General features: G+C 40.1%; 1 protein-coding gene across 2 annotated transcripts; it reads left to right on the plus strand.

The window, feature by feature from the left end:
* Window positions 1-26,290, plus strand: LOC110978599 (uncharacterized). 2 transcript variants are annotated; one of them, XM_022233717.2, is made up of 12 exons: window positions 1-203; window positions 6,537-6,733; window positions 12,155-12,283; window positions 12,650-14,165; window positions 14,475-14,759; window positions 18,573-18,874; window positions 19,300-19,419; window positions 19,719-19,820; window positions 21,408-21,524; window positions 22,443-22,624; window positions 23,450-23,512; window positions 23,833-26,290. In XM_022233717.2, the coding sequence occupies exons 2-12, from the start codon at window positions 6,551-6,553 to the stop codon at window positions 24,080-24,082; spliced, it is 3,249 nt and encodes a 1,082-aa protein (XP_022089409.2). In that variant the 5' UTR covers window positions 1-203; window positions 6,537-6,550; the 3' UTR covers window positions 24,083-26,290. The 2 variants fall into 2 exon arrangements, with proteins under 2 accessions (XP_022089409.2, XP_022089411.2); XM_022233719.2 differs by having other exon boundaries at window positions 19,303-19,419.
* Window positions 26,291-26,392: the final 102 nt, after the last annotated feature.

A 26,392-nucleotide genomic window follows, 5' to 3' on the forward strand; every position in this document is an offset into this window, starting at 1 on the left:
TCAAATTCCAAAACAGCGCGGGCGACAAACTAGTTTGCCGCAGAACATGGAGGAATAAAACCTCCATGCGCAGACGTAGTGTATGCTTTAGCCTTGGCCCCAATTCTATTACTGCCTAGTATTACTTGAATAGTTCTGCTCATTCATGTACTTGTACATGTAGTGATGTACTATGTCTACGTGAATCATCTTCACGAAGAAGGGTAAGTAATGCAAGTCGTTAAAAATTATGTAGGCCCAGGCCCTATGTAAATCGTGCAGGCTACCTAGGCCAAGGCTTCGAGAACTCAAAGACAAAGTCACCTGGCCACTACTCCATGTGACTTTGAGCCAACACGGTTTACATGGTGTCTTAACGCTGGTCGTAGTATCATTAGACATGGCCTATGGGCATGACATGCATGATGGGGTTTTGAAAAAGGCTCTGCCAGGTTCAGGTAGTCAGGTAGTTGTAGGCCTACCCGAGAAAACCTAGTTCTACCTGTATATCGAACATCCGGGTTCGCATGATGTATTTTGTAGAATTTAACCAATAGGCCTATTAGTCTATTGTCCATTCACATATGTGATGCATGTGAATGGTGGTTTCAAAAAGCATGTGTAGGTGTCTCAGAGTCTGCTTATCGGCTTAGTACAGACCTCGGAGGATATGTGGAACTGCGTGAGTTGTGAACTTTCAACATTTTCTGACGCGTTCGTTGAGAACCGAGTAGATGTTAGTGGAGACTTGGTTGGGGCTGACTCCTGGCAGTTTGAAGGATCTGCACCATTGGACATGTTAGAGGGGAACCATCAGCATTCTATGAAGGGAAATTTACATTGCCTATTGATCAACTGTATTAGAGGAAAAGTTGCTGATCTACAAGTCCTCATAAAGGTGCATCAACCTGATATTATTTGTGGTACAGAGTCATGACTTAATTCAACTATTGAGAGCAGTGAAATGTTCCTATTTAACTACAAAGTCTTTAGGAAGGATAGAGTCTACACCACAGGAGGGGAGGGGAGGGATGTTTCAGGCAATTTCAACCGAGTTGGTGTCAAATGTATGTTCCAACATGGATAGTAACTGTGATGTTATATGGAGAGAAACCAACAATTGCAAATCCAAACTTTAGCAGTTGTGATTGGAACATATTATCGACTGCCAGTTGACAAACTTGGTCAAGAAATTGATGAGCTGACAAAATCTGTGGCTTTACTTAAAGAGAAAATAAACTCTAATGTTGTTATTTTGGGAGATTTTAACCTGCCAAACATAGACTGGAATAATTACACTGTTACAGGATCACAAGGCTATACATATAGCAAGATGGCTGGAGATAAGCTCATAGGATCACAAGGCTACAGCAAGATGGCTGGAGATAAGCTTATTAAGATGGGTACTGAATATGTCTTCAAGCAATGTGTTAAAGAGCCGACTCTGTCACAGGGAGATGCACGTAACATCCTTGTTCTTCTTGTGAATAACCAGGCTGTAATTAAGAACATTGAGATTGTGGAAGGAATTTCTGACATGATTTTAGTTGACTTCGATATAGCTCTAAAGAGGAAGAAGCAACTCAGGAGGAAAGTTTGTTTGAGGCAAAAAGCAAACACAGAAGGGTTAGTAAATGACATTAAGGCCTGTCAGTCATTCTACAATGCTGCAACAGAAGGTAAATTACCAGATTTTCAATGGAAGCACATCTAACAGGTATTGCTTGATCTTTTGGAAAAGCATGAACCCCACAAGTTTACATCAAATAGATATAATCTACCATGGTTCAGTAATGATCTTTAAAGAGAATACAGAAGAAAAAGATGTCTCTACAGGAAAGCAAACAAGGGAAGTAAGGAAGAAGATTGCCAAACCTTCAAACAATCTCGCAAGGCTACGAAATTTCAACTCCACAGGGCAAGAACTCAGTATATAAATTCATACATTGTACCTCTGAGAAAATTTTAAGGCAAATCCCAAAACGTTCTGGTCCTTCATAAAGAAGATTCTGATCTGGAAGATGATGAAAACAAGCGACAGCAAAGCAAAAGCCAACTTATTAAATCAGCAATTTCAGAGTGTCTTTATAAACAAAGTTCAAGCAACAACAGATGTCATGGTTCATGGAGATGTATGTCCTGGAATCTCCCTGTTGCACGTTTCTGTTAAGGGTGTCGAAAAACAACTTAAGGAACTTATTCCATGTAAAGCACCGGGGCCAGATAATATTCCACCATCGTTGTTAAAACTTATTGCAGAACCACTAGCACCTGTTCTCCAAGACCTGTTTCAAAATTCAGTGAATACTGAGATAGTACCATCAGCATGGAAGACAGCAAATGTTACTGCAGTCTTCAAGAAAGGGGCACGTTCAGATCCTGCAAATTACCGTCCCCTGTAAAGTTCTCGAACATATAGTCTTTAATAATGAAGCATCTTGACAGATATAACATTCTCACGGGCTGCCAACATGGTTTCCGGTCCAGAAGATTAACAGAAACTCAACTTATTACAACCTTGCATGACATAGGCAGATTAATTGACAACAAGCAAACAGTTGATGTAGCAGTACTTGACTTTATGAAGGCTTTCGATAAAGTCCCATATAATCGTCTGCTAAATAAATTAAGACACTAGGGCATTGTAGGACTGTTGCATCAGTGGTTTCCTGTCCGGACGAACACAAAGGGTAGTTGTCAGGCTTCAGATTTTGTACCAGTAACATCTGGAGTCCCCCAAGGATCAGCGATTGACCTGTTGTTATTCTTGCTGTATATAAACGATCTTCCAGATAACCTTACTTCAGCCGTTTGTCTCTTAGCTGACGACTGTCTTTTGTATAGTATGGATAAGGTCCAGTTACAACAAGACCTTCACCAACTAGAAAAATGGCAATCAAACTGGCGAATGAAATTCAATCCATCCAAATGTTACACCGTAGGCATCAGGGTACCGATCAAAACCATCTATAATTTTTGCGGTGAAATTTTAAGCTGTGTGAACAGTCTAAAATATCTTGGGATTCACATTACTAATAATATGTCATGGAGGAAACACATGTCTGAAACCTGCAAGAAATCTCAGAGAGTATGAAATATCCTGAGGAGGAACCTTTGGAGCTGCACCCTAAAAGTCAAAGAAACAGCGCACTTCACACTGGTTCGACCATTGGTGGAATATTCGTCATCTGCCAGGGATCCCCACTTGGTGTCTGACATTCAGTGTCTTGAACAGATTCAAAGACAAGCTGCTAGATTCATTTCCAACAACTATAGTAGAGCACCTGGCTCTGTGACAAACATACTCAAGGAATTGGCTGGTCATCCCTTGAGATAAGACGGGAAGCCAACAGGTTATCCATGATGTTCAAGATAATCAATAGGTGGGTCGATGTTCAGTCTGATGGTATCCTCACTCCAAATGTTAGAATCTCCAGGGGTCATACAAAAAAACAATTGCAAATCCGTTCTCATACCAAGGTTTTTTAACAATACCTTCTTTCCCTGAACAGCTAGGGATTGGAATAACATGCCACGATCTGTGGTCAGCATTCAAGGAGGCAATCAGGTGATATTTTCATTGAAGGGCTGTTTTAATTTGGCGTCAATCTCCCCACACGAGGCGTAAATCTAATACAGTTGTTGTGATGTGTCCCCTGGATGCTTTGCCGACTATCTACCATCCTCACCTCTCAGTCTCATCTCTCGACGATCCGTACACATCTGCATTTTCTTACGGTTGCACAACACCAAACACGCGCCAAAGAAAACAGTGCAAAATTGGACCGAAATAGTGCCACCTGTTGACTCTCATGAAGAGGTTGGCCTCCGTTTTTTCTCTTGAAATTCAAGATAATGGCCAGCAGATCACTTTTCATTTCAATTTTATGGGGGTTAGCTACCCCAGAACAGTGGGGTCGAGCGTCCGCTCAGCTCCCACGAACCCCACATAAAATGAGCCTTTTTCGCCATAGGCTCTACATGACGTTTAACATGGCACGAAAAGGGATTCTATTTTAGTTGTGTACCCATAGAAATACTGATCCATTTCCCCCAAGATTTCTCTGTATGGTAGCTTACATCCCTTTGTTCTGAGTACCAAGAAAAAATGGGCCAAAACTATGCCGTTTTCCAAAAAGGTGCAAATATTTCCCAATCACTGTCCGAGAGTCACGCAGTTCACATGTGCACTTGCAAAAATGAGCCGTGACCAAATGGTTTACTACGGCTGCGATCAATATACAAGATATGGCAATTGGCTGCGGCCGCTTTCCGTACGTGTGTATGTAATTCTTAGCCACAGCTGGAGTGAATGGTTGAAATGGCAGTTGGCTGCGGCGCTCTGGGGGTCACACTGACCAATCACAGGGCTCCTCATTATTTATGCACGTAAGCGCGCTGTCGCACTGTGAACACTTTTCTGTTGAGGCCACACGTGGATGCGAACAAAGATCAGTATTATATCCAGACTTGTGGTCCTTGCCAAGGATAACAAGTAAAGTTGTCCATTGAGACAAGTTGTCTACTCAGCCAAGTCATCTGTTAAGATGTGTGAAATACGATAAATTCAAATTGTTTAGTACTGACTTCACACTAGGCCTTTCACGCTTTTGAAACTTTGTTCAATGTAATGTCAATAGTCCAAGATGAAAACCAATCTGGCATCTGGTAATTGGGCAGGTGTTTGGCCAAAGCATTGCCTGAGAAGGGAGGATGCCATACTGTCGCACCGTCCCTCCCTGTGAAAGCTATGGCACCCAGCGTGCCTTCCTCCATACTACATGTATGTCAGTGAAGAGTTGCAGCGTCACGCAATGCCAAACACATAGTATAGTTAAAATACTTGCACCCACGCTGACCTGGCCATATACATGTACAGTATTTGTATTATCTAACATGGTCCTGGTCCTGTGCTGAAGTTGTCTTAATGGATGACTCAGCAAATGGTTGAGTTGTCCCAAGCGGTCGCATTGTCTCAACGGTTAAGTTGTGCGAGGTCAATTTGGCAAATGGTTGAGTTATTCGACATCCTGTAGTAGAGTCCCCTAATATGGCGCATCTTGACTTTCACTTGACGTGACTTGACTGCTCACTTGAGCAGCAGAAATCTTACAACCATTCAAAAAGGAAATTATTCATTAAAAAATTAAAAGAATAGAAATTTTCAACAGGACAAGAGGATTGTCTCTTAAATCTTGCTAATTTGTGGTGGGAGATACTCCTAGATGTGAGAAGCTATTAAAGTGATAATAATGTACAATTATGTGCATTATTGCAACTGATTTGTATATGGTTTATTCATCAACAATCTGCTGGTCCGTATGACCGAATATTTGATAAAATTGAAAGTTGAGTATTCAAATAATGAATTATTCAATTTGAATCAGCCTTAACTCTGATTGGTCAAGAGTCTGTGTGCATGCACCAAGCGGAACTTGCCAAGCGTGTGTCAAGTCCTTATGTATACGGAGATTCTTTTGTACTCCTTGCACAAGGAATATACCATCAAATGGATGGGGGGTGTTTAGGGAAATGGGAATGAAATTCCTGAACAGAATCTTTGGAAATTCATTGTACATTGATTTCCTTTGACTCTCTGACTAAAATGGTATAGTTTGTGTCTGGGGGAAAACAAAATGTGTTTAGTCGGTCTTAAACTGACATTTAAGACCAGCTTAGGAGAATGAACACCGATAATGCCCATGCCCATGGTTCAGGCATTAGTTGAATCCATTCTCCTGAACTGGTCTTAAACCCATGTTTAATAGAGGCCAAGTACATACATATATTTATTCCCTTACTGAATGAAAATCCTCCATTCATGCCATTTGTGTTTCAACTTTCATTCTCCATATCCCCTTTTATAAATGTTGGTGTGTACACAGACAAAGCCCTTTTGTTTAATTTTGATGAGCTTCAAAGCAATCAGGGTATATATTAGCCACATACAGAAAGGGGAACATCAAGTTTCCTGCATGAACTCGCAGAAAAAGTTGTTCAAGAGTTTGATATTTAGGATCACTTCCAATAAGACTTGCATGACGGCTTTACTCCCGAACATGTGCGTTGTCATTACAGTGACCCACTGTGCTGTAGTTTTCATCCGTGCTTTGCTATTGACTGGTTCCCACTTCTTGCAGTGTTATTCGCACAAGTAAATTTTCAGCGGCAAGCACCAGTGTTCCATAAAAAATAGAAACAAAGAAATGTGATTGCCTAAGGTTTCAGTGTGGGGGAAGTTTTCATTTTAATTGCCAATTTAATTACATGTATCTCAAAGGGTTTCAAAGGGCCCAAGGGTTATTTTACTACAGGTACAATGTACATGTACATATTCAAAACAGACGGTCCATGGGCATTTCATCTGGACACAGGTGCCAGGTTATTTCAAACCTTGCATTTGTGTGTTGTGTGTAGTCCCTATTAGTTTTTGTTCCCAGAGAAAATCATGTGATGAAACCCCTTTCTGAAGTGATTCTTTGCTTATCCTGTTCAGGAAGTGTTGCCAAACCATGTACATGTAGCACAAATGAAACGGAATTATGTTGCATTCTCAGGTGTTGAATAATTCATGATGGAGGAGATACTTGCGAGCATTGAGCAGCAGCTGTGCTCCTTTCATATCCTCGATGAAAATGTTGGAGTTGATGGTGAGCGCAGCCAATCAGATGACAACGATGACAGCTCCTTCCATGCTGGCCAAGCGTTTGAGTCCTTGATCAAAATGAATGGGAAGCCCATCCCACCTCCTGTGGTAAGACACCCACAGCATCAGTTTATTCTGTTTATGGCAGTTACAGTAGATTCCTGTTACAGCAGTTTAAGAAAGTCTAAACTTGTTTAACTTATTTGAGTGCTACATATATCTGAGTTTTTCTGTCTGTTAGCCTTTATATCTGTCAAAAGCATTTTTTTCTTTGCTGGAGAAAAGTATGGTTGAGTTGTAAGGAGGACCAACCACATTTCTCATTTTTTGCTAGTAGATTTTCAGGTTTTTAGAATTTGCGTTCCGAGTGTTAAAACTCCATTTTCTGCAGTCATAAATTTACATTTTACTTTGACGAATCTCACGGCATCCCAAAAGGGGACAAGTGAAAACTTCCAATTCCTATTAGCCAAAAGTGATGTGATGCTCAGTTTTCTCATTTTCTACTGGTAAATGTTTATGTTTTTGAAGTTGGGACGTCCGTTTTCAAAAACTTAATTTTCTGCCTGCAGAAATTTGGATTCCATTTCTATGAATCTCCCCCATCAGCTTTTATCTTATCTGCTTTGAAGATCAGATGAACGGATAGAAATGCCACCACCCCATATATGGGCAGACTGTGAGGGCTGGAAAGTTTTGCAGTACAATAAAGGAAGTCCTATTGGGTGTGTTTGTAACAGTTTCTAAAGAAATCTTCCATAATTTCCTGGGTTGGGTGTAATATCATTTTGGGATGTCAATTTTGTGAAGACTGTTAGATTTTGAATGTAAGGGCGCAACGTTCATTTCAAGTTTCTAGTTGGTCAGTTCTTGGGCAAAAACTCTGACATACTTTCAATCCCCCATAGGAAAAGTTACCAGTATTTAAGTTTAAGAAACATTGCAGTAAGAGAATTGGAAAATTTCTTTGTAAATCACCGACGAACAGTTACCACTGTTGTATGTATGTATGTTCCTTGTAGATTAAGCATATGTAAGCAATAAACAATAAGAAATGTTTCAGAGAGTAAATTTAGGGTTTACAATTTGAGCAGAAAAACTTACACACTGTCCTCCTTGAATGACATTACAGTAACAGTATCCTCAGTTAATCCGGGAAGGCATGACAAAGTTGAAATGTGTACAAAAGTGAGTTTTTCAATGCATTTAACCTAATAAGGATGCCAAATTATGTCATACATTAAAGAAAAGTATAAAGCTGTAGAAACTAGTGCCTTACAAAAATTCATCAAGTTAACTTAAAGGTCCCAAAACTTAGTGTTGAATTACGGCTCATGAGAGTTCCAAAAACCTGAACGCCAAACATTTAAACAGACCTTGGTTTAGTGGACAATACGTGTAGCAATATGAAATCATTATAATGGTTCCCTGACCTTACATTCGTGGTCCAGCGTTTGATAACATTTTCATGGAACCAACAATTTTCCAGAGTGATACACACATGCCCATTGGACATGCACATGGACATTTCTGCATTTGCAGGATTTTGCATTTTTTAATTCATGGCTTTGTGGAATTTTTAAGTGAAGTACATGTTTAAAAGTCCAAAATTGCACTTGGCCTGAATATCAATCTCCTGAATATGAGGTTACATCAACGATGTAAGCATGGAACCAGGCAAAGAGTTGTGACAGTAAAAGTTTTCACATCCCAAGAAACACTTCAAGCTCAGTCACCTTGCTTTTATGCCAGAATGTTATTTAACAGGGAATTGGTCATAATAACCCATATAATGTCTAATGTGGCAACTTCTCTTTGCATTTATAAGAACTCATCATTTGGGAGGGGGGTTCAGTTCCACTGGGAGAATGCTCAGAGTAAAAAAAATGTGTCAATGAGGGCGGCAAGCAAATCTAGCGATTTGATGACATCATAATAAGGCTCTTGTTCCCCCAGATTTTCTTGACCTTGCAGCCATAATAGGGGGCTTTATGGCACACGAACAAAGAGAAGAGAGGTAAAGTAAGTTACTTGTAGTTGTCATTCTCAGCAAATGACTCGGCCATCTGCCTGAAAGTCATCTTGACCTCACTCCAGTTCAAATTGGGACAGTTTAACTTTATCATACGATCCAGTGTTGACATCACCTTGGCTTGTCTGATCAACATTATTGATGTAAAAGCAATTCCAAGTCACTCTCATTGCCCGACCTCTTTTAAATCACAGTTAAGTTCAAGCAAGCACAATGCACACCCACACAGGCACATTCTCCCCAAAATAATGCAACAGTCGTGTAATTGCAGAGCCATGGTGTGACATCATCAAAACAGGCTTCTATTTGATGCTCCTGTCGACTTTTGTTTTCATTTTGCCTGATATGAGTAACACTTGTTACATCCTAAGAAACACTTCAAGCTCAGTCGCATTGCTTTTATGTCAACATGTTATTTAACAAGGAACTGGTCATTATTACCCATTTAATGACTAATGTGACAGCTTCTCTTCGCATTTATAAAAATCATCACACAGGCATTTGCCCCCAAAATGATTCCACAGCTGTAAAATTGCAGAGCCATGGTGTGACATCATCAAAACAGGCTTCTATTTGATGCTCCTGTCTACTTTTGTTTTCATTTTGCCTGATATGAAGGAGAACTTCAACTCATGCTTTCGACGTCAGTAGCAATTTTTATTTATTTTTTTACATGATACCAGTAGATTGTTTTAAATAGAACTAATATCATAAAAAGTGACCGATCTTTCACATAGTCAGTACCATGTGTGTGTGAAAGCAAAGCGTATCAGGTCCGGTTCAAGGTCCAATATTCACCACCATACTAAAGACATGGTGGCTGTAACTGGTCAACAAGAACAGGGAGAAAACTAGAGAAACGTGTTTGTAAACAAACACAGAGCTGGTTCGGGACTGTTTTACCAACAAGATAAGTATTGTTGATCAAAGCTCTCAAACTAACCCAAATGCTGGGTTGAAAACGTGTACAAAGTCAAGGGGCTGAAATAAATATTGAAAAAACAAGAGTAAATCACATGACGACGTCATCATGACGTCATTTATATACAATAATTTCTGTATCAAGATTTTTGTTGGCTGTCACTTTGAAAACGAGCAAACATTCGAAAGGGTTCAAAATTGTGCCTTGGAAAGGTGTACAAAGTTAACGGGCAAAAAACCCCATTTGGAGAAACACTGCTCTTTTAAGTTCGTGTCACGTGATTTGCGCTTAAACTGAACAATTTTATGAAATATTACTTCATATTCGGACCCTTAGGCATATTACAAATAAAACAACACAGCGTAAAGTACCCGATTTCTCCTTTGTTCTTATAGTAATCTTGCGCCAAAGTTAAAGACTACTTGTTCACTTTTATTAAGTAGAAAAACGTGTACAAAACGTATGAGCAAATATTCAGGTCATCGTGACGTCATCCCTTTGAAATAAGTCGTGCATCAGGGTCTTTGTTGGCTATTACTTTGGGAACGATCAGAGACTGCAAAGTTACCGAAATTGTCGCTGAAAAACGTGTACAAAGTCAATGGGCTATAAACTTGTTTGCAGAAACACTGCTCCTTTAAGTTCGTGTCACGTGATTTGCGCTTAACCTGAACAATTTTTATGAAATATTACTTCATATTCGGACTCTTAGGCATATTTCAAATAAAATAACAGAGCGTAAAGTACCCGATTTCTCCTTTGTTCTGATAGTAATCTTGCGCCGAAGTTAAAGACTACTTGTTCACTTGTGTTAAGTAGAAAAACGTGTACAAAACCTATGGGGAAAAATGAAATATTCAAAAATGAATATAAAATAAGGGGATGATGTCATCATGACGTCATCCCTTTGCAATAAATCTTGCATCAGGGTCTTCGTTGGCTATCACTTTGGGAACGATCAAAGACTGCAAAGTTACCGAAATTGTCGCTCAAAAGCGTGTACAAAGTCAATGGGCTATAAACTTGTTTGCAGAAACACTGCTTCTTTAAGTTCGTGTCACGTGATTTGCGCCTAAACTGAACAGTTTTTATGAAATATTACTTCATATTCGGACTCTCAGGCATATTTCAAATAAAATAACAGAGCGTAAAGTACCCGATTTCTCCTTTGTTCTGATAGTAATCTTGCGCCGAAGTTAAAGACTACTTGTTCACTTGTGTTAAGTAGAAAAACGTGTACAAAACCTATGGGGAAAAATTAAATATTCAAAAATGAATATAAAATAAGGGGATGATGTCATCATGACGTCATCCCTTTGAAATAAATCTTGCATCGGCATCTTCGTTGGCTATCACTTTGGGAACGATCAAAGACTGCAAAGTTACCAAAATTGTCGCTCAAAAACGTGTACAAAGTCAATGGGCTATAAACTTGTTTGCAGAAACACTGCTTCTTTAAGTTCGTGTCACGTGATTTCCGCTTAAACTGGACAATTTTTATGAAATATTACTTCATATTCGGACTCTTAGGCATATTTCAAATAAAATAACAGAGCGTAAAGTACCCGATTTTGCCTTTGTTCTTATAGTAATCTTGCGCCGAAGTTAAAGACTACTTGTTCACTTGTGTCAAGTCGAAAAACGTGTACAAAACCTATGGGGAAAAATGAAATATTCAAAAATAAATATAAAATAAGGTGATGATGTCATCATGACGTCATCCCTTTGCAATAAATCTTGCATCGGGGTCTTCGTTGGCTATCACTTTGGGAACGATGAAAGACTGCAAAGTTACCAAAATTGTCGCTCAAAAACGTGTACAAAGTCAATGGGCTAGAAACACGTGTGTAGGAAAACTGCTCCTTTAATTTCATGTCACGTGATTTTTGTCTAAACTGGGAAAAACTTATGAAATATTATTTAATATTTGGACACTTGGGTATATTTGCGATCGAACGGAAGGGAAAATTTAGTCTGATTTCTTCTTCGTTCTGGTAGTAATTCTGGGTCGAAGTTGAGGACTGCTCACGCATTATGCGGGACAATGTGTGTACAAACCCTATGTTGTGCAACAGCGCCATACATGGTTCAATATGGGACAGTTTCTTGAAAATTGAAAGCCCATGCAGGTGTGACCGTAATTCTGCAATAGCGCCCTCATAGCCTGATATACGACAGTCCGAAAACTGTGTGCAATCTGTGTACAAAGTCTATGGGGGAAAATTAATTCTTCAAAAATCAATAATAAATAAACTACTTAAGTTATCACTGTGAATTTCTTCTAGGACCGTCCTTGGATGATCACACAACTATCCTCCAAGTTTGAAATTCTTCTGATTTTCCTAGGTGCCAAAGTGTAGGGGTAGAAAAACTTGGCTGAAGAAGAAGAAAAAAAAAAAAAAAAAAGGAAAGAAAAAAAAAAACAGAACGATTTCAATACCTGGTTCGGCTGAACTGCCGAACCAGCTAAAAATTGATCCTAAATTTATAGAATGGCCCGGTGCAAAAGGAGGGGGGGGGGAATCTTACACTGACTTGTCTCAGATCTGGTGTCTGTGTTTTTCTTTTTTCTCAGATGACAAAACAGAAGCGGCTAGAAATGAGAGCACTGCGGGGCAAAGCCGTCGAGATAGAACAGGAACTTGCCAATCAGAGACGGCTAAAGTTATTAGAGAAGGTGCAGACTATTGTTAGCAGAATAGAGGTGAGACTTGGAGAGTGTACTCAGTCATTTGGCTTCAACTATTTTGTAGAAATTATTGCTTTCTGTGGAATTTACATGTGCACCATTTGTCTGAAACATCGCCTTTGTATCCTTGAGGCTGTTCCAGCAATAGGTGGTTGGTTTTGCTGTTTTGTTCATTCTAAAAGTGAAAATCATTTGTAGCTTTGCACCCCCAAGAATTTGAGAAGAGAGGAGACATGCTATATTTTTTCCATAAACCCTAATTTTTAAGGTAGTAATCAATAGACTTGCTCATTTTGTTTCTTGACCCTGTTTTCCTAACGTGATTACTGAAAGGCGCCATAACTATAGCACAGGAGTTGTCTGTTTGTGGCATTTTTGTAGGAGAGGAGATCTACGAGTCAAGCCAGCCAAGTGGATGTTAACCCTATCTCAGTGGAGCCGGAAGACAGTCGCTCACCCAATCCAGCTAATCTCTTGCAAGCTCTTGACAATCCAACAGATACAAATTCTGAGACAGTAAATCATACCAGCTCTATTGGACACCCAAATCAAAACTCATCCTGGACGACTCTTGACCCAAGAATACCTCACCTAGTCACGAGCCTTGCTGCTGGTATATCCAGTGCACAAGGATCCACTAGTAGCAGCAGTGATGTAAGTCTGCTCAATCAGACAGTTGTTGCAGCTTCAGACTTTAGTCCCAAAGATCAAGAAGGTTCCGGCGGTACACCAATTGATTCAACACAAGACAAGAGTCACACTTTAGAAGACACACTGCCTAATCATTTGATTCTGGAAGACTCATTGGTTCCTTGTATTAGTCTGCCTCTGCCAGGAAGTAACATTTCGAAATCAGACTCCAGTTTTCAAATCCCTCTGGGCAAATCTCCAGAAACAAGTCCGCCCAAAACTGACAAAGATGAAGCCAATTTTCAACTGCCCAACAATGTGCCAGTTGGAATTTCTAAAGCAATTGGGTCAACAGCAAGTGTAAAATTAGCCTGTTCATGGAACCAAGACAAGCAGCAAATGCTGGAGCCAGAACTATGCCAAGATGAAATTCCAGCTGTTCCACGGTTCCAGCTGATGCCAAGTCTGATGAGACTTCATCAAGATGATGAAGATGACTTGGAACCTTTTGGAGAAAGAGAGACTTACCTCAGTCTCCTTGGGGAATATTCCTCCTTGCCAATGCCCGGAGGATCCTCTCATTTCTTCTCTGATGTCTCTGTAGTCCCGTCCTCTACTCCACTGGAAAACCCCAGCCCCATCATGATTGAAAAACTATCAGAAGATTGTTGGCAGAATCTCTCAAAGGAAAACTCTGGTGATGTTGCTTTTCCAAATGAAGAAGAGTCATCAGTGTTCCTGTCCATAAGCTCAACTTTGCAGACAAACAGTGCAGGTCTTTCATGCACTTTGCCTTCGAATCTTAGGACAATTAGTGCAGCATCCACCCTTCAAGATGTTGATGATCCCTGGAATACACTGACCGAGACCCCTGTACCTACTTGTGAAGACTTTCACCTTAACCCAGATATCAGTGCACCCAGAGGGACTCCAGTGGGTCAGGAAGACGGTGGAAGTAATCCTGTTTCTGTCACCAAAAGTGCCAAGGCTTCTGTGGACAGCACAGGTAATGAGACTGGATTTTTTTCACCTGAGAAACGGGTCCGAAGGAACTCGTACACCCTAGACCACCCCTCACCAGCCTTGCTGAGTGCACAGGCGAGGAATGAAGCACCACATGCCAGTGTGGAAAAGAAAAATGCTGGATCATCAGCAAGGAGAAGTCTCGAACTAAACAAGGACACCCAAATAAATATCAACGGAAATTCTCATGAAGCTGGGATTGACACTGTTAAACCTGGAGTTCAAAAGACTCGTCCAACTGAAGGTACAAATTTAGCAATAAATCCATCACTTTCAACGCATGAAGTTCTTTACCGTGTTTTTCGAATAGACCAAAATTGATTAAAATGGCCTTTGAAATGTTTATTTTGGCTCATAATGTAGCAGGTGTAGCAATCAAAACTGCAATTTTCAAAGCATTGTGGAAGGATTAAAATAACAGTGTTATAGTCTGTTTGAATTTTAAGTGATTGGTAAGTTTCATAATTTTTTAAACCAAGAATCTGACTTTTAAGCTCAAAATGATGTCAGTGTACTATTGAGTTAGTGTTAGATTTATGGGTATTAAATTTAGAATTTGTAGAGGAAAAGGTCCTACACCAGCAGCTGCAGTACTTTGAGGAGATGCGGCTTCACCTGGAGCAGCAGCAGAGACAGCAGCTGCAGCAACTTCTAATGGAGCAGCAGCAGGCACAGATGGCACTGCAGCAGGAGATGGTCCAGCTTGAGAGACGCTTGCAACAGCAGCAACAGCAGCAACACCAGCAGGATACAGCGGAGGGCAAGGAGGACAGGAGGGCAGGGAGTAGGGAGGATAGGGCTGGGAGATCCAGAGAAGGGGCCGAGACTAAGGGAAAGGGTAAGTAGTCAAAACTAAAACCGTTGGTTAGGGACGGGATCAAAAATACAGAGACCATTCGCACGCATGCAAATGCCAGGAACGCATTCTTTTGTTCAAGCTACCTCCGCTTTGCACGCGTGAGAACGGCCGTTCCGTTCCCTCGTGTTCCTCTACAGCAAAAGACCTGTCATGGTCTGTGCACATAGCAAGATGTTGTGGCCCCCATGGTGGCACAAAACCTATGCGAAGAAAATGTGAAGTCCCCAAAACAAGAATGGTGTTATAACAACCGTCCATGGGTAGGAAATAAAATTCTCGGTGAACAGCAAACGGCGGGGAAAATTAAATGTTGGGCCACTCTTCTGCTAAAGACATTTCTTTTTAATTCTCTGAATTAGAGCACTTCAGCACTGCATTCCACAAAGTAATACTTTGCTTCTTATCAACTAAAGATATACATTGTAAAAAGTTTTGAGAGGAGGTGTTTGTTATTGTGTAGAAACATCTTTCCAGCCTCTGAGGTTTGCGGATCGCGCCATTAATTTCTTTCTGTATTGTGGAGCCTGCCAATACTGAACTTGAAGAAGAAACATTAGTGCTTACGATGTCAGCACTCTTAGTACTAGAATTAGGGGAAGGATTTTGAGCCCTACCAATCACATTATTTTCATACAAGGTTGTATCCCTCTCTATCACAGAGCATTATCGTCTTCACAAATCTATTCTACCATTTCAGAGTTTTGTCACTGAGATCTAGGCAAAAACATTTCAGCCCCCAGTTGGCTGCTCTTTTTAAAGATTTTTAATCTTTAATTTTAAGCACCTCCAGCAAAGAGAATACTCCTACCTTTGCACATTTAAAAAAACAATCCAACCATATTTGTGCTTCACAGGTTTGAAGAATCGGAATTAATGTTTAATTTGATAAACGTTTGGCAACTTTTCAATTTGCCATTGAACCATTTGGCCAACACTCAAAAAAAAAAATAAATACATAAATAAAGCCGCCGCATGTCAGCTCTGTTTCCGCCCAACAATTGCGTTTTTAATGCATGTACAGTATGTAGCTCAACAAGAATGCATTTGTGGTTGTCTGAGTGTATGCCGGTGTGCTGTTATTAACGACATACGATTTTCCAAGAAAACAGAGAGAACGAAGGGGAAGTTGTTGTAATTTATCACTGTGTCATTATAAGAAATATATTCATTTGGGCTGTTCAGCAGAATATTTTTCCTTCCAAAAAGGTGAATACGTTTTTGTGGAAGAAGTTGTTTATAAATTTTAAGGCCTGGAAAATGCAATTTTTCATAATTTAATGTCAAGAGAAGGAGGTGAAGGAACGTTATTTAATTTATCCAAGGCTGTACAACAAAGTCTGGCTAGCAAGGGCTTGAAGGGACCCAAGATTTCCCATGGTGATACTCTTTCTTGGCAACAGTGGCATAACTCTGGGACTGCACAAGCGTATCCTACCAATGGCTGCTTTACTTGCTAAGAATCAACTTAGTAATTGGTTGAGGATTTACCTTCAATGTATCTGCCCCCAAGTCTTCCTACAAAGAGCGGGCATCTTCAAAGACAGCCCCAAATACTTAAAAGATACATTGTGTGTAATGGAACGATAGAGCTGCCAATCACTTCTCAGAAGATTTATTTTCCTGCAGAGCTTTGATTTATTCTAGAAGTTTTATCTTCCGGATTTGCCGAGCCACTTTCAAATAATCAGTTAGCCCCAAGGTATTTCTTGGGGTATTGGCGTCTAAGTTAATTAAAAATCATAACATTAAGTATTAAAACAGCCAAATATTTTTGTTCAATGTTTAGAATGGTGCTTAAGGGTTTGACAAGACTGACCAGCTCTGAGCCTGAGTTATCGAGAGTTCCTGACGTGTCGACTTTCACAGCATCTTTTGAAAATAAAAATTAACCCAGATTGCGTCAATTGAGCTTTGTGAAACCTTCAACAGGTAGTTCCGTTTAAATGTCTTGGAAAATCTCTCTAACGGATTTAATTTGTTTCGTTGAATCGGTTAAATATTTAAACTTCCGACCCTTACTGTCATGGAAAAGTTTTCATCCAGACATATCCAAAACAGCTCGCAGTCGGAGGCAATAACGTGGATGACGAATGCAAGCGGTCTGTTGTCCGCCTAATGTCATTTCCTTTTTTACCCGAAAATGCAGCTGTGCACCTCGTATAGATGGGGGAAATCATGGAATGGTCGGTAATGGTATTTTAGATACCATACAATGGTCAATTGCTTTGAGGAAAAAAGGAAATTTTAAAAAAGTATTTATTGAAGACCCGTTTTTATGGGATGAATTCACTGGCCTTTCATTAATGTTCAGACCAAGAGAAAAATAAAAGTAGCAAGGGAATAAAATCAGGAGAGTATTCCAAATGAAGTCTTTGAGGAGCTTTCATCCAACCAAAGATTGACAGCTGACTGACCGTCATGTATACAAATTAGTCCAGTAGACTTGGTTGCATCTTCTGATTGACAGCCCGCCTTGGCATTTCTTTTCCTAACACCCAACCTGCCAAATATATTAATATTTCCCTCCTTGGCATTTTCTATCCTAACCTAGATCACATGTGGTTTTTATTATTTTTCACTATTACAACCGCCCAATTACTTTATTCAGAGCACCCCACCCGCCAAAAATATAAATTCTTTCCCCCCTCGGCATTTCTTTAAGGTTTTAATTTCTTTCTGCACCATGTCTCTTTTTTTATTTGGAGCAGCCAACCCGCCAATAATATTAATTCTTCCCTCCTCGGCATTTCTTTTCTATCCAAAGCTAGACCATGTGTGGTTTTAAAATTTTCCCAGCACCTCTGCATTGTTTTATTCGGAGCACCCAACCCGCCAATATCAATTCTTCCTTCCTATCCTCAGCATTTTCTATCCACAGCTTGACCACTTTTTTTTTTTTTCCCTGGCACCGCTGCATTTTTTTCGGAGCATCCATTCCAAACCATCAAATATATTCCTTCTTTCCTCCTCAACATTTTTTTTATCCAAACCTTGACTACAAGGGTTTTTATTAAGAATGTATAAAATGTGGGAAGTCGGTATATCAAAGGGACAGAATGAGAGTTTATAACAGGGAAGAAAAAACATCTTATCTGACCAAACACTGTTGACACTTATTGAGCCAAGGCTCAAGAACAGCTTGTATGCATGTTTTTGTATCTTTGTTGTGACCCTGCCGTTCTCGCAAGCGCAGGAACGGCCAATTAACATAACAATACTCTCTGAATCATGCAAGCAAACAGGCAGGAATGCGTTCCGAGATGCTCTTTGGAACGGGATGAACAGGAGGGCGTGCAGAATGGAAGGGAACGCGTGCGAACGGTCTCTGTATTTTTGATCCTGTCCCTAGGAAAACCACCACACAACGGTATAAGTCGGAATTTTATCCGACACGCAAACACGCTTAGCGTGTCAGTGTATATCGAGTCTAACAGACACGAAAGGAGTTCACTGCAAACATGAAACACGCTGACCCCTGCATAACAGAGAACACCGAGCACAAGCCCTGTCGAGAAAATGAGGTCCGGGGTCGGGACTATCGTGCACCGGACCAGCAACGCACAGTAAAACCTCAAAGTGTGCATTGAACAGCGTGGCAGGTTCACTGATAGTGTTAGCATGTCGGCTAAAATTCTGTACTGTAGCTTGTAGATTTTGAACTGATGTGGGTTTTTGGAATGTCCTTATTGTACTGAAAGTATACATGTGGCTATGTTTTTGATTTGAGCTGCTTTATCAAGTAGGTGAAAGAACCTGCAGATTTGTATTTCAACACTTCTTGTCTTTCAACAGTTTTCGCAACATCAGTTTCACCAGCAAGTGTCAGTTCAAACAAGTCAACACCCAAGTCCTCTCAGAAGACACCATCACCAGTTATCGCCTCAAAACAAACCAGTCCCTCCTCTCTGAATAAAGTGGTCTCTCCCGCAGTCAAGCCTGCGAGCACTGTAGGAAGTGGTGTGCGGGCTGAGCCATTCTACTTGGGAGGGGATCCCAGCAGGTTTGATGGAGGGGCATCTGTTGGTCCAGTGACGGCAAGATCACCTGGTGTGGGAGAGAACATTAGTACCCAGGAACAAATCAGTCTTCTCAAGGTAGACATTTGTTAAACCTCCATAAAACATACATGTATTTTGAATTGATAGTTTGCAAATGCTATGATGACTCTTGTTGTAGCCATCTTGGTGGATTCAGACTGTTGCAGGATGCTGCTACCGATGCTGTCCAGAAAAATGACAAGCCTCTTTGCACCAAAGGAAGCACATATCCTGACTAAAAGTTTTACAGACAAACAATTATGAATTCCAGCCACAGAATTGGTTGACAGTGCTTTCCAAAACTTAGAATACTTGTTTCTATGGCAACACACACCATTTTTGTTGAAACCTCCAAAATGTTGCAAAATCAGCATGACCATAGCCCCTCCACTTCCTATCCTGTCACCCTTTCCTTGTATGTACGCTTCTATTAAAACTGATCTGTTTGTGAAAGGATGTACATGTACCATTTTTTTCAACAGCAGATTAATTCACCTACAATGTGCAAGAAACTTGATAAGATCTCGGCTGCAGCCAAAGGGTACCTGACAAGAAGAGTGTTCAAGACTCAACAAGTGCAGTCAATCATTAAGACTATCAAGGTAAAACTGAGAAATGCTTGTTCATTCTAATTTATTGATGCGGAGCGCTGGTTCTTAGTCTGACATCATACATGTACAGAGTACAGAGTGCTGCCTAATCCGTGCCGCATTGTTTCAGAAACATACTCATTTTTCCTAAAAACAATTTAAGGCCATTTTGAAATGGTGTTTGTTATTACTGTTATTCATTCATCCTTCAATCAGAGTTGGAATCTACTCATCAAATTTAGCATATAACCGTTTCTCAAAATTGTATTAACCCCTGCTGAGTTTTGTATTTTCCCCTAACCATTGAACAGGACTCGGTAGCTTTTGCTGACAAGTTTATCTCAGAGACGCCCATCAAAAAAGGTGGCATGTCCATGCAGGACATGGCATTAGCGGAGCGTGTCCTTGCTCAGGTGAGAGTTAGTTTTCAATTAAAACTTCTCAAGGCTTACATAATGCTTGTTGTAAAAGTCAACTTACGAAGGGTTAAGATAACCAACAAGCTCCTTTCAGAATTCAGTTGGGCATTTTTGGGAGGGGGGATTTACTGCAATTGGAGTGAAAACTGTAACAAGTGGAATTATCATAAGAGTTCTAATAATTGGGATTGCAGTGTTCCATTAGCAGTCTCCTAGTCTGACACTTACGATTTTAGAGTACTTGTCAAAAGTCATGAAACTCATGCATGCCAAGTGGCCAAGGATAAAGCCTTAAGTAGAAAGGCTTATTGTAGTACCATGCGAAGGAATATATCTCTTATGAGTATGTGTGGTTCTGAAAAGAACCGAGAGTATGCTCAACATTTCGGACTGCATGCTCAGTCTTTCACCAATGATTAGCCTGAAATTCCAACAACGATAAAGCCTGTAGACACAGTGCTGGCAACAACAGAAATACTTCAAACCAATGAAAAAGCTATCAGGGATCATGCAAAGAAGGTATATACAGCTCTTTATTTGTGAATTTTGTGGCTATTGACTACAATAACAATCATTGATGGATGTGACCCAACCTAACATATGAGTCACTAGTTGCCTCAGCCTCTGGAGTAAAAGGCCTTTACAAATATCTTGCAGAGTGTAAATTAATAGTAACTGTCAACCTTTTTTGTCTCTGGTAATGTAAGTCTTAACCACTTGCTGCCGGATGGATCTTTCTAGAGCAAGACAAGATGCTGGCTCGTTTACAGGATTTTTTCCGTTTTCAAAATTCTTTAAAAATTCATCATTTCATTTAATGGCTGTTTATACCAAAATGAAGGACTCTTTGGGCACTATTCTAAAGCTGAGAGGTAAAATTCATTGACTCCTGAATATTTCAGCCAGGACTGCAGCCTTGGAAAAAGAGCCCAGATTGTGCGGTGTTACGTAATATTCTTTTGTTCCTGAAACCGGCACAGTGCACTGCTGACCTCTTTTCAATACGGGCCAGATTAGCGTGCAGCGGTGCTGTGTGGCTCATCGCTGCAGTGGTGGAGCGCTTTTGTCCCAGTGGTAATCCGCTCACTCTAAATGCCTCAAAGCGTGGTATACTGTTTCAAAACAAGGCTGGATTTTCTCCACTATCTAGAGCAAAAAAATGTCGGTAATGCCCAGCAGCTCAGTCTTTTGTGCTGAGCACGGTCTTTTATTATACGGCCCAACTCTTTTGTCCCAGTTCCGGGCTCCTTGGCTCTGCATATAAAGCCTATGTACTTGAAAATGGGTCACTCGGCAGGAAGGGGGTTAATCAGGGTGCCAAGCTTGATGATGTGTGGAAATGAAAAGCCCTGTTTTCTTCATCTAATACTTGAAAGTGAAACTAACTTACAAGAAAAAAAAAGAGGTTTGGATGCATTTCGTGTGATCTAGTCACAGATATGGGTGTGGCGTAATATAAAGCCAGATTGTTTAGTTGGTGGAACAGCAGTACAATATTCCAGATGTCACAGGTTTGATTTCTTCCAGCTCATGCCATGTCAGGTGTCGTTTGTCACTGAATTCTCTTGCCTTTTATCTCAGGTCAGGGCTGCCCAGTATGACCTCTATGACATTTTCTTCACACTACCCATAGCTGACAGAATGAGCCTAATTGAGAAGTCCAAGAGATTGATCGTAGAGGGAGGACAGACCAAAAAGGTAACAGCTTTGAAAGTAGCTCATCACAAGAAGTGTATCCTTTCAGAGGAGGAACAAAGAGGGTGTGTTTTGAAATGAAATTGACAGGCTGTAGGTATGAACTCACCACAAAGTCGCACAAGTTCATTCGCGTTTGGTGTGGGGTACGCGGAGTATGCGCAACGGTTTATCATGTGTACGCTGAACGCTTGCAAGAACCCAGTTGCAAGGCTTCATACCTGTCTGTCTTTCTTTCGCCAGTGAGGGTGCACTTAAAACTCAGGGTGGATAGTGGTAGTATGTCAGGGCTGTGAAGACAGAGTTCAAATTGAAGTTGCAAAGGAGTCATGAATTGTCACACTGCAACTTTTGTAAATAGGGTGTGCTTCAAATGTGCTTTGTGTAGCCAGTGAAGTCTACCTTGTTTCCTATCTAAGAAAAAAATCAAAAGAGGACATATCAAGTGGAGGGCATAACAATTTGTAAATAAATGCACAGAAACTCATGATGTCTTTCATGTACAAATCAGAGAGATATACCAGAGCGTGAGCATGCCTTGTGCTCAAATTTCTTGCCTTCAATTACAATACGAACGATTCACAATAGTGAGCCTCCAAGAGTTTTCAACGCGTTGACCAATCAAAATGCGTAAAATCTGTCAACCCAATGCGCGTTTGGAAAGGATCGACAGATATTGCACAATGTGATTGGTCAACGTGTTGCAAACTCTTGGAGGCGCACTGTTGTGAATTGACCATATTAAGTTGTGCATTTCAACAGCTGAAGGCATAAACGTAATTATGTTCGAAGTGTATACCCAAAAGTGCTTTACATGGGCTTTATTGATAACTGGCTTGCCAGGTTATCAGAAATTCGCAAGCTAAAATTTGTGGAGAAGTGAACAGTAAATCTTTGAATGGAATGACCTGTAACCTGCAGGTATCTCCCGAGGGAGACACAAAAGTTCCATCCCAGCCACTTTCATCAGCTACAGTCAAGGCCTTGGAGAGAAAGAAGAAGGCCAGGGAGGCTGAGGCCAGACTATTTGGAGACATGAAATCAGTGTCTAAGGCAGGAGTTCCATCCTCCAGAAGCCGGCCTGTCAGTGTTGCTGAGGGCAGGTAAGTATCAGAGCACCATCACTGCTGTGTCAGTTCTGCTTAAAAAGAAACTTTACACTCCAACTTTTTTTTGAGTTCTGTTTGCCCAGTTGGTGTCAGTAGGAACCCTCAAAATGTTCACCTCTGCAATGCCCATTTTCATCCGGATCCCAACTGAGTGTTATATTACACAAAGAGCTCAGTTTGCTCTTTCTGATGGAAACTAAAACATAGTTATTACCAAAGATGGGCTTAAGAGTCCGTTTGGTTATCTGGTCTCATACTTTGTTCAACTCTGCTTACTTTTATAGTTGAAGTGTGTTATAATGTGTACCTTTTTCATTAATTATGATGCCTGATATTTTCTGACGCCTGATTGTGATGTTGATTTGATGCTACCTTGTGAAACAAATATGTGGGTGAGGTATTTTCTGTAGTCACAAAAAAATGTGGTTTATGTACAAATAGCAGGCTTTGATATCAACCAGCTGCATATCACTTCAACTGCTGCCCGCCAAAAAACGTCGTTAAGCCAACTGAAATGTCAGAATGCCCTTTTGCCAGGCACAAAGACGCTTTGCTTCATCATAAACATGAAGGCGCATTTGAAAATAAAGGTCTAGAAACACCCATACAATGTCAGTGAAACTGAGAATAACGGTGCCTGTGACACGAAAGAGCACCAAATAAATGTTATCAGAAAGAAATTGTATTTTATTTGCCTTGAATAAATGCTGTTCCCTTCGTACTTTACTGGGAACCTTGACCAAAAAGCACTAACACAAAAATAGTGAGAAGCGTGTTTCAAGGCAGAAGTAAAATCCACCTTTGTCTTTACTTCCACAGAATCCTAAAGCCATTACTTAGTCAACGGTCCCCAGCTAGGCCAGCTAGTACAAACACATACAGGTGAGGGGTTACCACTTAAACCCAAACATGGTACTGTATTATCAATAATTTGTAATGGGAAGTGATTAAGTCAGTTGTATGTCTTAAAGTGTTGAAACTGGGATGTGTTTGAAAAGACAGGTTATTCTCTTAGATTCAAACAGGAAAACCTTCGAAGGAACTTTTTCTCTTAGGGAAAAATCAAGTTAAATTTTTTCAGGTTGTGATTTACCACTGGAAGTGGGAGGATCTTTCACAATGATCTAGCCGCATTCATGGGAAAAATTTGAATCTTCCTTAAAATAGAATGAATGTGAAAAGGTGTACTTTTGCTTTCTCAGACCGTCCAGCTATGGTCTAGTCATCAGTCAGGATCTGCAAAAATCCAAAGATATAAAGAAGTTGACCCATGACCCCGGGAGGCCAAAGTTCACTGCCCAGAAGGCAACAGGCAATGTGATACAGGGTGTGAGAGCGATGAAGACACGGTCTCCGGTCGCAGTTAAGACCAAAGGCGTGCGGAGGTCACTGTATCCCATCACCAATCCAGCCAAGAAAGTTTCCCGGAGGACAGTGGACGTCAAAAAATAAAACATCAGTTTGAGTCAGGTATCTCCAGAGATGAACCTAGTGGACCTAGTGGCTGGACTCTACCTTCTTGAATCCTGCACATCTTCCAGCATTGCTTGATGGATGTTGAAGAGTCTTAAAGGCATGCAGTCATCCATGCCAAAGAAACACTCTGCTGGAAAAGCTTTTCGGAGGAAGATGTTTTGAATTTTTGAAACACCATGTTGGAAATGGTGTTCTTGTCAGGAATATAGCAGGAAATATTCATCAATGAGGACCCACAGAATCACTCCTAAGGCCATACTCTTGTTAGTAATTTTGGCCCAGTTAACATGGGAAATAGCAAACTGACCTCTTTGATTGTCTCAATTTGGTTTACTGATGAAATGGCTTGTTCCCTTGGAACTGTCCATGTGAGGGCTTGACATATTACATTATACCACTTTTGATAAGTGTTTCAAGTTTGGAGACAAATCTTGATAAAAATCTTAGACTAGTGTTGGTAGTTAAACGTAGAAATGGTTTGGCAAAAAAGGAGGTATCCCGCCTATTGTTGATCTCTTGATTCACCCTTCTAGCTCATGTTTGAATTCATGTCTTTCAACCCTGTATTGTATGTTACATGTACATCAAGTAAGTTAAGTGTGGACAACTTTATGCAAATTTCTGATTAAGCAATAATACACATATTTCATACTTTTTGTATTCTATTTATGTGCAATGTAAATGTTGTTTGGCTTTAAAATTGTTGAAATGTTTGATGTGCATTAAATGGAGAAGTGTTATATCAGTGAGTTAATTATAAAGTGAAATGTGTGGATTAGTTAAAAACCCGCCCTTTGCAATTAGCATATTGGACAATGCTGCCCTTTCAGTGAGCATTTAATGCACTGGCTGTTCTTAACCATTAGGGATTCTATTCCTGTGTAAGCCAGATTGGGTGTGCCTGCTTGGGTGTACATGTATGTGTGTTGAAGCATGTTCTCAGCGTCATGCATAGCCACTGTGATGGGTGTACCAGCTCCAAAGGCTTGTCAGTCAACTTGTTATTTCACTGAACTTTTCACAGTGCTTCTATCAGATGTGTTCTCGCTGTTGGTGACTAGTGTGGGTTGGAAGCACAGCTAGGGAAGTGGAATAGATTTTCATGACTGTGTATGTTAATATTTGTGTTCTATGCAAATTCTTTCTGCATAATGATGTGGATACAGGCACTGTATCTATCAAGCAGTGATTGCTGTGCCTAAGCATGCTGATTTTTTTCTTCTTTACAAGGTGCTTGTAAAAACCCTATTTTATAGCTTCCAAAATGAAACTTTTCAGCAGCTTTGTTGAAGTTAAAAAACTTAGATTTATTAATTTGAGAAATGTATGTCAATTATTTGCCAGTTTTCATTTGTTACAGCATTTTGTTATTTTGCAGTTGACATTTGTAGTGGAGCTCTTTTATACATATCTCAGTTAATGTTTGTAATTCGGAATCAGATTTGGATCCTAAGTTAATGATCAGATGTTTTAAATACAAGAACCTGGACTTTATTTAACAACATGTGTCCTTTATCTCCCCCAACTTTCAAGATCTGCAATGGGTGTGAAATAGAAAACATCAGAGTATTGTCTCCAGTACAATCATGTTATATTGTATACAAACCTGCTGAAAGCTCAGAATGTAGTGCATGTTTTGAGCATGGCAATTTGCTTATTTGTGTTTAATGGTCCTCTTTTTGCATCAAAGTTTGTACGTGCCAAACAGTGAGGAATGTCCTATTTATTTTCATATCATTCACTGGTAACTTAGTTTGTGCAGGAATTCCACCATTGGGTTTCATTATCTAACCTGTTGACCTTGCAAAAAGGAAATGCAGTGCATGTTTGAATTAACAATATTTTATTTGGCCATTTTAAGGTAATGTTAAGTTATGCTGAAGTGTAACGCTTTCTTGTGAAGACAGTTTTATTTATCCAAATGAAGTTTGCGCTCTTTCAAGAGATCCTGGAGCCACCAATGTATTTTACACTAACACAGTTCCATTTCATGGAGCTACTTTATTTACTGCATTGAAATTTAAGGCAGTGTTTTGCCAAATAATTGCGGATGCATGGCTGCAGAATTAATAATCAGTAAACCTTGTTTTCAAAGAAACTTGTCATTTTGTTAGTTGACAGTTTATTTGAAAACTAATATGGAATAGTTTCAATTAAAAAAGCACCATCTTTGTGTTAATGTTAGAGCATTTTGTGGCACATGGACTGGATGATTTGTAAAGAAGGAGGGAATCTACCAGTAGGACTGCCAGCTTATATTTCTGAAAGAATCGGACCAAATGGGGC

This window comes from Acanthaster planci, linkage group LG07 (assembly GCF_054643075.1).
Source record: "Acanthaster planci isolate LZ-2023a linkage group LG07, COTS_SCS, whole genome shotgun sequence".
Classification (NCBI taxonomy): Eukaryota; Metazoa; Echinodermata; class Asteroidea; order Valvatida; family Acanthasteridae; genus Acanthaster; species Acanthaster planci.